This window comes from Amphibalanus amphitrite, unplaced genomic scaffold (assembly GCF_019059575.1).
Source record: "Amphibalanus amphitrite isolate SeventyFive unplaced genomic scaffold, NRLGWU_Aamphi_draft 000415F_arrow, whole genome shotgun sequence".
In the NCBI taxonomy this organism is placed as follows: Eukaryota; Metazoa; Arthropoda; class Thecostraca; order Balanomorpha; family Balanidae; genus Amphibalanus; species Amphibalanus amphitrite.
Window position 1 is genome coordinate 1 of NW_024881909.1, and position 13,214 is coordinate 13,214.

A 13,214-nucleotide genomic window follows, 5' to 3' on the forward strand; every position below is an offset into this window, starting at 1 on the left:
CTTTCCAGACGCATTCAAGCACGTCCTTCTGACACGAAAGTTAAAGATGCTGCACTAATGCTTTACATCGACACTGGCACACCCATTCTCTTTTCCCTCCATGCCAGTCCCACACTGTCCCAACCTCTCTGACATATCCAGGGTCATATCCGGACCTCACCTGTTGGCCAAACAGACATACAGCAGACTAACTACTGGCACTCCGTCGCAGGCCGGCTCCAAGCCGCCCCTCTCCAGCCTCTGCACACAGCGCTGCAGGGCGGCGGCCACGGCGGCAGCCTCCTCGCCCTCAGAGGTCGTGTAGTCGTCTGTGAGACAGTGGCGGGCGCGCAGGGTGGCCGGAGAGCCCTCCAGCACCGCCTGGTCTGTGGCGAACACCGACTCCGTCGAGATGCGCGCCCTGCCTGGGATGGCAAGCAAATGAAAGATGCTTTTAACCTGATCTAGATAAGGCCACGGAGTACGATCTAACTGCGGATCAACGCGTCTTTTCTACACATGAGCGATCTAATTGTAACATCGTAAGCCACCATGACCAGGTACTCACTGTCTGACACCGTCAACAAGCAGAGAAGAAGCCCTAATCTTGTTCGAGCGGACATCTTTCTCATCCAGCCTTCGTTCTACTTGGCAACGATATATCGAGCAGTGACACCCGCTGATTGTGAGCCTTCCACTGTCGGGTGACAACCTGCCGGGAACAGTGTCTAAGGTACGGTGCTGCCGGCCTGTGTCAGGACAGCGCACATGTGCGCCCCCCACCTGTACACACAAATCCCACCGGCACGGCAGAGGAGGGAAGGGAGCTATGGTGGAACCGCGACTCGTGAGTCGTGATATTTGCCGATACGTACGTATATACATCGTGATATGTATATCGATGGTATGTGATGGGTGATGGCAATGGGAGAACGGGAAGCTCTGTAAGCCCCGCATGGTCTCAGATACTGTCCGAGCCATAATATGCTTCATGCAACACATCGTAAACAAGTTGAAGCCACGTTCCCTTCCTTGCCGGAAGCCGTGATGCCTCGGGCCTTTTAAACGACAGAAATTAGTTACTAAGTTTGTTCTGCTTCTCATCTCCTGGGGCACATAGCTACACTCAGAAAGCGCCGTTCGAAAGAACGTCAAAATCATGAAGGCACTTCACATTTTTGGTCACTTCAATCATAGGATTATCAGTGGTCATTAAAGGTTGAATTTTTGCTACATTCCTGAGGCAAATTGACATGATTGACTCATCTCCAAAATGTGTAATTTATCGACGTTTCACTTGGTTTGAGGGAACAATTTCATGCTTTCACTGTGTGCTTAGTCCGAAGTTTTCAACCATTGTTGCAAGCCTGTAGCTCTCATTTCAAGGTAATGCCACCCGTTTCATTAAACCAGTCACCAAAACAAATACAAACCAGTATAACGCCTTTTGGGGCGACTAACGGAGCGAGCGAGAGGGTGGGCCTTGCACGTGCGAAATTGCGAGGGGGTACCTCCAACTGACTTGTGCACGGCACCCTACTAACCGGTCTCTAGCGACGTGCCAAATTTGGGCACAATCGGCCCAGCCGTTCTCGAGATCTGGAAGCGGCACCCTGCACGTGCGCACGTGCAAAATGGGTCCCAACTGACTTGTGCACGGCACCCTACTAACCGGTCCCTAACTGTGTACTAAATTTCAGCGCAATCGGTCGAGCCGTTCTCGAGATCTGGAAACGACCCCTGCACGTGCGCACGTGCAGCAGCACCCCAACTCTGGCACATGGATATGCAGTGCCTAGTGGGTGCCTACCTACATGCCAACTTTCAGCGCAATCGGCCAAGTAGTTACCGAGATATTGCAACAATTACAAAACGGACACCTCTTCGTTTTGCACGTGGCACGTGCATAAGGGGTCACCCACATGCATCGGGAATAGTCCAATACTTGGTAGAAGGAATGAAGCTACCCTACAAAATTACCGCGTGTAAATCGGTCAAGTGGTTGCTGAGATATGAGCCTCGCAGAAGCGTGACCACGGCCGGCCGGCCGGCCGGCCGCTCATACTCAGAAATTTCCGTTAATCTAAGGAAAGACTACGCTCGCTTCGCTCGCTCCGTAATAAAAACAGGAGAAAGATAAAACATAGAGAAGCTTAGAGAAACATATATAGATATACATAGCGCAAATAATAAAGCCATAAACACGCTCACTTTTCAGAGTTTAAATTTTTCATATATTACTAAGCCTAATTTGTTTTCCACTCGTGGCACTCGTTGACTATTGTACATGTTTGTCATCACCTTTGTTTTTGCTGTTCTAGGCTCTAGCTCCAACAGAAGAGGAAATGAGGAAAGCACCAGATAACCCCCACTGCTGCTGGATCGAATAGAAGCACCATTGCCTCTGTCCCAATCATTGAAATGGCCCAAACAGGGAATTCGCTCCGTAATTGTGCAATGCTCGCCTGCGATGTCCTCCCAAAGCCACGTACCACGAGCTGAAGCGCCGCCATGGCCACCTTGCCTCCTCTACCGGTCGGATTTGTGTGTACAGGTGGGGCGCGCACATGTGTCCTTCGCCGGCCGACAGACCGGCAGCAATGTAGCCTAGGACTAGTCTTTCCATCTGTTCGCCTCACGGCAGTGGAAAACCTGCGTTTGGTGGATACTAGTTTCATTTTGTTTGATCATATTGATACTGCAAACGGAGGCAGGGCGCATGGCGGCTCGAACGGGATTAGGACTTCTTCTCTATCTGCTGGCGGTATCAAACAGTGAGTAGAGTGCCTGATCATGGTGGTTTTCTGTTCAGATCGCTTCAGTTGAGTCAATGGGACAGAGACACGCACGCCAATTCGTAGCAACATCCTAGGTATTCCGTCCGTGGCTTTGCTCAGTTCAGGTTAGAAGTGTTTTTGCTATTTTGATAGAAATGACGCCACACAATCCTGCTGTTAAAGCTGCTTATTTCGCCAATACTATACATACAGGACGTCAACCTATAAAAATCAATACCTATTCATTGTAGCACTATGGCTATCCAATTATCCAATCACTGAACTCCACATTGATGCCCACCTCAGCTCCCCCTCCCCCTCTATCTTATCATCTCAGGCAGGGCTCGCATCTCGACGGAGTCGGTGTTCGCCACAGACCAGGCGGTGCTGGAGGGCTCTCCGGCCACCCTGCGCGCCCGCCACTGTCTCACAGACGACTACACGACCTCTGAGGGCGAGGAGGCTGCCGCCGTGGCCGCCGCCCTGCAGCGCTGTGTGCAGAGGCTGGAGAGGGGCGGCTTGGAGCCGGCCTGCGACGGAGTGCCAGTAGTTAGTCTGCTGTATGTCTGTTTGGCCAACAGGTGAGGTCGGGATATGACCCGGGAGTGTCAGAGGGGAAGGACGGGACGGGTTTGTGGGTTATGAGAACTTCTGTTGGGTGGGAGGAATGATACAATGCAATCTTCGATGTGATTGTTCTGTGCATCGGTTTTGATTTGGTAAAACGATGAAGCGGCTAAATGTTAACATGAAAAGAAGGAATGAAACCGTGAGCAGATGAGCATTGGAGACAATGAACTATCGTGTAAGCAAGTGCGAACTAACAGATGAAAAAAAAAACACAAGTACCGGTAGTGCCTAAATAAACAAACGAATTTAAAGTCATTTTTTTCAGTTTCACTGATCCGATCCAATAAAAACCAAAACTGTTGTATAGCACAGTCAATGCTACTTTATGTTGGTCTGGTCACTGTCTCACTGGCCACTCACTGGTAGCGGCAGAGCACATGCTCCAGATGCTCTCCCTTCCGCTCCAGGCACAGAACGGCGCGGCTCCGCGCCCACTCCAGCGCGGCCCGGCCAGGGTTGTGCTTGACTCATGAGTCGAGTCAGAAATTTGACTCAACTCTGACTCAAATGAGTCAGATTTGAGTCGAGTCGGATAAAATGTTGAGCTGTTGAGTTGAGTCAGAGTTGAGTCGGACAAAAATATTAAGGTGTTGAGTTGAGTCAGAGTTGAGTCAGTAAAATAACTTTTGACATTGAGTTGAGTCAAGAACATTTAGGAACATGAGTCAGCTGACTCAACATTTTAGAAACAATATATAGTATAAGTTTTTCATTCTCCCCCCGCACCTTAGGCCTGGCCCTGCTGTCGGATTTTTTCACCCCCCCCCCCCGCTCAACAACTTTTTTATCTGAGTCAATTTTGAGTCAACACACTTGACTCAACAAAAAAATTGAGTCAAGTTTGAGTCAACTCATATTTTCATTGAGCCGCTTGAGTCATGAGTCGAGTCAAGGGAAAAAATATGCTCCTTGTTTGAGTCAGAGTTGAGTCAGGGCATTCTGAAGTTGAATGATGAGTCGAGTCGGCAAATTTTTTTGAGTCGAGCACAACCCTGGGCCCGGCACATCTCGGGTCGCACTCGGCGGACTGCACAGGTCACAGCTTCTTTGAGCTCCTGTAAGGTTCCCGGGTTGTTCTTGTACACCTGGTCCTTACGGTGACCCCAGAGGAAGAAGTCACATGGCGTCAAGTCGGGTGAGCGCGCGGGCCAGCTGTGCACCTCTCCCCGTGAGATCAGCCTCTGACCAAAGCGGTCGCGCAGCCATTTCCGGGTGGCGCCGGCCGTGTGCGCGGTGGCGCCGTCCTGCTGGAACCACTGGCTGTCCAGCTGCTGTGTAGCGCCGCCCAGCTTCCGCCTCAGCGCAGTCCAAAACCTGCTGATGACCTGCCGGTACCGCTGTGCGTTAACCCTGTACAGTGGCCCCAGCGCTGTCCTCGAACCAGAAAGGGCCAATCACGCCCCTGCTGCTGATCGCACAAAGCGCAGTGCACTTGGCGCTGTGCAGAGGGACTTCAGCGACGACATCCGGCAGGTCGGTCGACCAGAACCGGAAGTTCTGGGAGTTCACACCTTCATCGAGGTGAAAATTCGCTTCATCGGTGAACCAGACCTGGTAGAGAAAGTCGCCATCGTCGTCGCAGCTCCTCGGAAACCAGCCGCTGTACAGCATTCGTGCCTGTTTGTCGGACTCTGCCAGTGTTTGGTGAACAGACACCTTATAGGGAAACAGCTGACAGTCAGTCCTGGCCAGCCGTTGAGCCGTTGTCTGGCTGCAGCCCAGCTCCTGGCTCAGCCGCCTCAGGGAGTTGTTAGGACTCCGCTGGAGAGCCTTCTGGGTCTTCTCTGCGTTGCCAGGTGTTCTATTTGTCTTCTTTCGGCCGCATCGACCTTTCTTCAGGTTCTCAACACTGCCATGGGCCAGAAACTTCTGCACCAAACTCAAATTAACATTTCTCCATGGTGCTTTCCGGGTATTAATTAACCCTCGCCCGCACATGCCATTTTCCCATCCTAGAACGCACATGGGGGGGGGGGTGGTTGCCACCCCCCCGCGCCATTTCGTTCCTGTTGGAGATAGAGCTTAGCAGTAAAGACCAAAAAGATTCTTTGGGAAGAGACGAATCCAATGATACCCAGTTTTACCTTCTCAGGCCAGTCATTGACCTTCCAGGTCAGGTCAAACTAAAAAATGTTGCTGTTTTGGGTCACCGTTGGATATCAAGTGTGCTGCTTATCAAATACCGATGACGATGCTGTTTTCTGGTGCCAAGCCAGCTAGAACCTCTTTGTCACACTACCCGACCAGAATTTTGCTGCTGAGGTCATTTCAGGTCAAGTTAGGTCAAGGTCAATTATATGTGTTTGTATGTCTGTGTGTGTCTGTGTGTATACTGATGTGTGCACCGATTGTTTTTGGGTCCATATTACATGAAATCATCATCTGAGAAGCTTTTACCAAAAATGCAGTCAAAAAACTTCAAAAAAAGTAAATTCAGCTTGCCTAAAACGCAATTATCTTAGATGACCTAGGTTGACCTTGACCCTGACCTTGACCCCTGTACATCGTCGAACAACATGTTCCATGATAGGTGGGAGGTAAGACTGGCAAAAAAGGCCGAAATCAGGGTGTCAAAAGCTCACAAGCCCCATGGCAAACGCAAGATGTTGAGAATTGGCCATTTGGGTCATGACATGACCTGAAAAACAAGGTCATATCTCCGAAACCAAAAATCACAAAAATTTGAAATTTGCAGTGGACATCAAGAAAGGATAGAGGAGCAGCTATACGAAAAATCAGCCTTCTAGCTCTAAAAATGTTGAGTGCAGAGCAGAAAGACTACCTGGGGGGGGGGGTGGCAACCACCCCCCCCCCCATGTGCGGGCGAGGGTTTTAAAAAGCGCCGATATCTACGTTGCGTTCTGACGATAGATTTTGTCTTAAAATATAAGAGTATGACTTTTGTTTTTTCGTTTCTCCTGTATGGTTGTTTCATGATGACAAGTGATTGAAACTGGCTTCACACAAAATAGCAATGAAAGTGGTTTCAGCACGTGCGCTTTTATTGACATAATTCTACTCACAGCCACCGCCAGAGGGAAATTAAATTCCCTCTAAAAAATAAATGAATGCGTAAATGAATGAATGAGTAAATAAATTAGTGCCTTAATGAATGGTTCAATGAATCACTTAGTTAATTAATATCGGATTTATTTTGTAAAGATGCTTTGTGAATCAAATATTTGTATAAAGTTGAGTAGTTTCCAAATTGGCTTCTTTTGTAACCTTCAAGTGACAGTGCCTCTTGCTAATGAAATTTCCCTTGTCCCTCGCCCGCCGACAGCCTGGGCCAGCTGGACGGACCCTCCACGCCGTTCAACTGGGCCTCGTTCGAACGCTCTCAGCTGGCCTACACGCCCGTGGTTCCCACCAACCTTCTCCTCGGAGACGAAGAGCCGCGCGTGCTCCTCGAGGGCTGCCTGCGCTCCTCAGACGCCCGTCTGACTCCGCGCCAAAGTGCCGTGCACGCCCACAGTTGCTGGCAGCGGACGGTGGCCCGTCAGTGCGACGTGTACCTTTACTTGCACGACCTCATGGACGATCCTGGTCGTTTACGATTGATCCATCTCCTGGCGGACCAGTGTCCGACCAGCCCGAGCAGGTGTCTGGACGCGTTTGGCGCTGTCACCGACCGCTCCTGGGCAGAGTGCAGTGGCGGCATGTACGACGGCGACGACCTGGAGACCCGGTACGCCGCTGAGGTCAGTCGAGTCACCTGTCTGCTGCAGGACTTCACCGACACCGAGACGGGTCTGCTGGACGGTCCGCGACTGCGCCAAGCCAACATCGACAACAGTACAAATGTGCTGAAGCGAAGTAAGATGGATCGTGTCATTCGACAGAATGCCATGCTCCCAGACGGCGGCAGCTTCATGGATAAGCCGTTGACGGTTCACTTTATTCCAAACTATTCGACCGAGGCTTTTGTACGCCAGTGGGCCGCTGGAAGCTCAATATCCTGTAGCTACCAGGAGGCCAACCGACTGGCCTCGCAGTTCCCCGATGGCTGTACGGTGACGGCCTAGGCCGGGCACGAGCTGCAGGCCGGACCGGCGGAGGAGTTGAGCCAGGAGCACCAGGCTACTTAGCGTCTCCACTGGTAACGCTAACTGGCCTATGTGGTATCAGTCACATCATGTTGAGCTATACACGTTTCCTTGGGCTGATATTTGTTTTCTTTGTGAATGTGATTGGTCTATTTGTGAGCATTATGTTTATGTCTGACGAAATCCCATTTGATGATGCTCTACATATTATTTTGAAATACGGTATGCCTATACAGATCATGAATCCGAGTTTTGCCTCTCATATTTATTGTTATAAATGCATGCAGGCGCTGGAGCAACGGGTTCACGACTTGGAAGTTTTTAGATTCTTCAATGTTGCCTTATAGTTAGAACAGTTGAATTGATTGATTTAATTTCTAAGTATAATGGACCGGCACCTACCGTAGCCAATAATAGGTGTATATCTTGGCATGCGTGAGCGGCAAGCCAGTCTATTCTTAACCCTCGCCCTGGCAGGGCATTTTTCATAACACGGCCTGGCAGGGGGGGGGTCGATGTGACCCCCCCCCCCTCGCGATTGGCTCCTATGGCACCTAGAAACACCAAATTTGGTAGGTAGGTGGGTCCGCTGGAGTTCTCGCCCCTGTGCAAATTTGGTTGCTCTAGGTTAATATTTAGGGGGGGTTTGGGGGTATAAATGTAAAAATTTCGCTAAAAACATGTCAAAAGTTTTTCGATTATAACTTTTGATCTATTTAAGATAGAGCAAAAAGAAAAGCACCAGTGAACTCAGCACGTCAAGACGCGTCGAATGGTATACTTTTTACCTTGCTGAAGTGTACTTAAAGTTTTTCTTAAATTTTAAGTGAACTTTAACTAATTAAGTAAGTTCAACTTAACCAAATTGCATCATATCGCATATCATTCGATTCGGCTGATCACAAAGAACACAATGACACCATTTTTAAGCTCTAGCTTCATTATGTGCCAAGTTATTGGCAAAAACGTCATTTGACCTCGGTTGACCTCATTTGACCTGACCCATGGATAAGTACACCAAACAAAGAAGCACCAAGTGACCTGCTGTTAAGTACTGTGGTTTCAAAGCACAAAAGTGATAGAACGAAGCGGATATCTCCAGTATTTTCCGAATTTAGTATTTTCCCATAGGCTTAACATTATGACGTAATGACCTCTAACTGACCTCAGGTCAGTGACCTCAAAAAACCCGAACTATATGTTATACAACCCGGTGAACTTAGCACACCCTGAAAGTTTGAAGGAAATCAGTCAAAAACTGTGAGTTGGACAGGTGCAAACAGAAAATTAAAATTTGACCATGACCTTGTACCGGTTTTTCTGACCTGGTGACCTGACCCAAGGTCACCCAGACCTGAAATTTTTAGGTCATATGTAAAAAGGTTGCCCCATAGGCTGTGCCAAATTTGGCGGCGCTGCGCGCCGCCGTTTTTACGCTATCTTCGAAAAACCTTAGGGGGGGTCGCATCGACCCCCCCCCCTGCCAGGGCGAGGGTCAAGCTTTCCCTTTGATTGAATAAGCTGGTATTATAGAGCAGACCGACACCATGAGTCGATCTCTTCCAACCTGTCGCAGCACATGAAGGTGATAATCCTGCCTGTCAGAGCCAGGGTAGGACACATCTGCAGTTTTCACCCCACCTCTATCCACCTGTATCCACCTGTATTCACCTGTATCCACTGAAGCCGAAGATGAAATCAGTGGTGGTATGCATAGCTTGCTTGCTTCGTTGGGCCAGGCCCTCTCGGTCTAAGCATTGAGGTTTGAGAGTTGAGACCATTTTAGGGCCATGTAATGAAGTGGAGCCATTTGGCTGAGAGTGGCTGAGGCCATCCCTTTGGGACGGGAGTGTATGGTGGGACAGGCCACACAGTCCTAACCGGATAGGCCCGGAACAATATGTGCATTTGTTCTATAGGAGGTGGAAGAGAGAGAGAGAGAGAGAGAGAGAGAGAGAGAGAGAGAGAGAGAGAGAGAGAGAGAGAGAGAGAGAGGGAGAGAGAGAGAGAAAGAGAGAGAGAGAGAGAGAGAGAGAGAGAGAGAGAGAGAGAGAGAGAGAGAGAGAGAGAGAGAGGAGAGAGAGAGAGAGAGAGAGAGAGAAAGAGCGGAAAAGAATTGCTGGAAGGTATTTTCAGTTGAAGATATTTTCCAGGATTGCATAAACAGACTACATCTGCTGGTTCTGGTATGATAACTGATACACTTGATGTAAATAAATGCGCTGGGATGTTCGTCGCCAAATAATCTGCAAACATATTTCGCATTTTGCATTTTTATTTACGTCACATATCGCTCAATAAATAACAGTTCATTAACCATAATGTCATAGCACAGTGGTTCGACATCGCGTTACACAAATGCCGAGCGCACTCGCAACAGCACGATCACTCGCTGTATTCGGGTCCGGTTAAACGGTCCGGTTAAACGGTCCGGTTAAACGGTCCGGTTAAACGGTCCGGTTAAACGGTCCGGTTTAATGGAGGGCCAGTCCGAGGCCGATGGTGCGGGCTCCGCCGTGCCCGTAGCCGCCGTGCCCGTAGCCGCCGTAGCCGAGGGCGCCGTAGGCAATGCCGTGTCCAAGGCCACGGCTCACAGTACGGTCGTACACCTTGGCCAGACCACCGCCGTAGCCGTAGCCGCCGTAGCCGCGGCCGTAGCCGCCGTAGCCGCCGTAGCTGTTGAATGGAGGACGGGGAGAGAAAACAGTCAGTTTTGAGATGCTTAGGTAGCTCTACTGAGCTATACTAATCCTAACTAGCAGCTGATCTTACTTGACCTGAGCTGACCTATGTAGCCTGATCAAAGCTGAGGGAGTTTTCCAAATAACAGCATTGACCTGACCTTGACCTGACCTGAGTTTATCCTATTTGACTTGATCGAGATAAAGTTATTTACTTATCTAAACTGAGCTAATCTGCGCTCAGCTGTACTGAGCTGACCTCAGATCTGACCTGTTCTGACCTGCTCTGACCTGAATCTGACCTTACTATGACCTTACCCCGACCTGACCTACCTGTAGGTGTTGGGATGCGCCACAGTCTGGCCATAAGTGCTGCCTCCATAGCCATATCCGTTGTAACTGCATGAACGAGAGTGGAGACGGGGTCAACGCGGGGTTGATGTGGGGTCAACTTTAGCTCTGCGTGGGTCAACCTGGGGTCAACATTAGGTTATAATGGGGTCAACATGGGCTCGAGCGGAGTCAACACAGGGTAACCACAGAGTCAACTTATATTGGAGGCTCAGCGCAGGGTCAACGTTGAGTCATTGCTATCAGATTTGGGAGAGACTTCGGGGTGCGTTACTTTGTCAAATATCACCCGCTGACTTGAACACAATGGACAGTGCCTACATCTGTTTTTGGAAGCAGCCCTGAATGCCGATCCCCACCCAGCTAAGAATCAAAATTATGTGGCCGAAACACGCAGTAACAACATCCCTCGACTTTCTCCAGCCCAGTTACTTTATGACAGTCTCCCCTCCCTCAACTGCTTTTTTATACTTCTTCCCGAGTAAGAATTACACTCACGTCTCAACGTGGGTGTGGCTCTGAGCAGCGCCATAGCCGCTGGCAGCGGCCACAGCAACGCACATGGCGATCAGAACAAACTGAAACAACACGGGAGAACAATGTAGAACAATGTAGGTGAGACCATGTAGGTGAACAATGCAGGGGAGAACAATGCAGGTGAGACGGGTGGGGGGTGAGAAAATACCGTGTGAAAGGGTGTATGGTGTGAGAACATACTGGGTGAGATGGGGGAGAATAACCAACTTGAGCATGCCTGTTGAGAAGGCGTATGTTCGAAGAAATAGTGAAATGGACTGACTTCGAATAGAGTAGGCTGAGCGACTCGGTTTGGAGCCAATGAATAGAGGTGATTCTGAGTTAACCAGGTTCGAAGATTGGCCAGTGAATTCAACTTATTGATTGCTAAGTTCAATAAACTCATAGATTTTTATATCCTCAGGTATTCACATGCTTTATCAGGCGACCAGAGCCTGACATATATTTGAGGTACACAACTCATTTCGAGGACAGGGATGCATTTTGTTTTCGCCCTATTCGCTCCAAGTGGCGCACTATAATCGATCAGCTAGACTGGGTGAGGTTTGTTCCTCTCACTTACCTTGATCATGGCTGGTTGTTGGTTGTTGTTTGGCGGCTGAACTGACCGGTAGCTGTGTCTCCAGTAGCCGACTCCGTGGTTTATATACCAGGTGTGTACCGGCCACCGGGTGTGGTCACCGATCCGGTTTGAGGTCACCCGGGTCAGGGGAGGGGTGAGGGGTGGGGGGGGGGGGCAGGGGGCAATGGAGCCACGGTTGGTTATAGCGGAGCGGATGCGTGATGAATTGTAGTCATTGTGTTAACCCTCGCATGTGTAGGGGGGGTCGGATGGACCCCCCCCCCATGGTTTTTCGCGAATAACTCGCGTAAAAAGCGGCCGATCGCGACGAAACTTTCAGTACCCTCGCATTGATCAATTTTACACCTACCCTGAAAATTTCATGACCCTGACCCAAATGACCTTTGACCTGTGACCTCTTTTCCGAGACCATGTTTGGCCGGAATCGGGATTTCGCGTATGTCGGCTCGCACTAGCCGCGTGTTTGCAAGCTTTTCGTGGTTTCAAACGTTCAAACATGTGATTTGATGTTACTCCCGTGTGTGTCAAGGTCACCTGAGGGTCAGGTCAGGTCATTGACCTTTGGTGACCTCGGGTGACCTCGGGTCACTTTTTCGAGTTTTACATGTTTCTAGGCTAGTTTTTGGAGCTGAATTCGAATTTAGCAACCATTTGAACATTTACGAAGTAGTTTTGGTGACTTCGTAACATGTTACGAAGCTGTCAGAGGCGGTTGACACGTACTACGAATACCCGTCACGACGCCTACTGGTTGACCTGACCTGACCTGACCCGACCCGGTCTAAATGCTTCAAGACATCATCTGTGATCAAAACTAACACGATATTCGTGATCAGCACCCCGAAAAACCCCTTAGCAGCCACACTTTACGACTTTCTAACAGGTCCCGATTTTCCCGACTTTGGGTCATTGACCTGACCTGGAAGGTCAATCAATGACCTAGGACCTTAAAATTGGGTATCATCGGCTTCCTCTCGTCACGGGCAACACGCTCGTTTTTTCCGCGAAGCTCTAGCTCGATCAGGGGCCAAACGGCAAGGGGGGGGGGGGTCCAACCGACCCCCCCCCCTACACATTAGAAGCTGGCAAACGCCGCACACATGCGAGGGTTAAGATACATATTAGACGTTTTCACGAAGGGTTATCCGGCGAATGCACCTGACTTGATCAAATCTGCACCTAATTTCTTTTACAGCAAATCTCTTCATTTTATGAATTTATTTCAGTGTTTTAATCGATGATGCTCTCGGATAATATGACAAAGGGATTTTTCATGGCTCCGAGTGGAAGATAAAAATTTCTTACACACCGAATCGAAAGATTCATTGGGCAAAGACACAAGAATAAATCGTAATGAACCATTCGTGGCAATAACTTCCCCGTCCGGTAAAAGGTCACTTGATCCTTTGCCGGCCAGGACAAGCACCCGTTCTCGAATTTATAGCATTAAATAATTTAAGAATTTATAGCAACTAATAGTGTGAAAGAAATAAAATTATCCATGGTCTGCCGGGAAGTTGAAAAATTATCAGCGTTCATGCCAGCTTTTCACTCGGGACCTTCACTCCCTCGTGAAAAGACTAACACACTCGTGCTGAAAAAATTTTATCTTCCCGGCAGACCCATGCAT

At 49.3% G+C, this 13,214-nt stretch overlaps 3 protein-coding genes across 3 annotated transcripts; 1 reads left to right on the forward strand and 2 right to left on the reverse strand.

Moving 5' to 3' along the window:
* Positions 1-65: 65 nt before the first annotated feature.
* On the reverse strand, positions 66-704 carry LOC122390938. The gene is made up of 2 exons (XM_043384394.1): positions 548-704; positions 66-404 (listed from the first exon to the last, which is right to left on the reverse strand). Exons 1-2 carry the CDS (start codon positions 609-611, stop codon positions 157-159), a joined length of 312 nt encoding a protein of 103 aa, XP_043240329.1. The 5' UTR covers positions 612-704; the 3' UTR covers positions 66-156.
* Positions 705-2,633: 1,929 nt separating this feature from the next.
* On the forward strand, positions 2,634-7,681 carry LOC122390915. The gene is made up of 3 exons (XM_043384369.1): positions 2,634-2,753; positions 3,094-3,337; positions 6,670-7,681. The coding sequence occupies exons 1-3, from the start codon at positions 2,699-2,701 to the stop codon at positions 7,409-7,411; spliced, it is 1,041 nt and encodes a 346-aa protein (XP_043240304.1). The 5' UTR covers positions 2,634-2,698; the 3' UTR covers positions 7,412-7,681.
* Positions 7,682-9,689: 2,008 nt separating this feature from the next.
* On the reverse strand, positions 9,690-11,673 carry LOC122390914 (keratin-associated protein 19-2-like). Its single transcript, XM_043384367.1, has 4 exons — positions 11,564-11,673; positions 10,963-11,042; positions 10,447-10,512; positions 9,690-10,108 (listed from the first exon to the last, which is right to left on the reverse strand). The coding sequence occupies exons 1-4, from the start codon at positions 11,570-11,572 to the stop codon at positions 9,907-9,909; spliced, it is 357 nt and encodes a 118-aa protein (XP_043240302.1). The 5' UTR covers positions 11,573-11,673; the 3' UTR covers positions 9,690-9,906.
* Between the last annotated feature and the right edge of the window lie 1,541 nt (positions 11,674-13,214).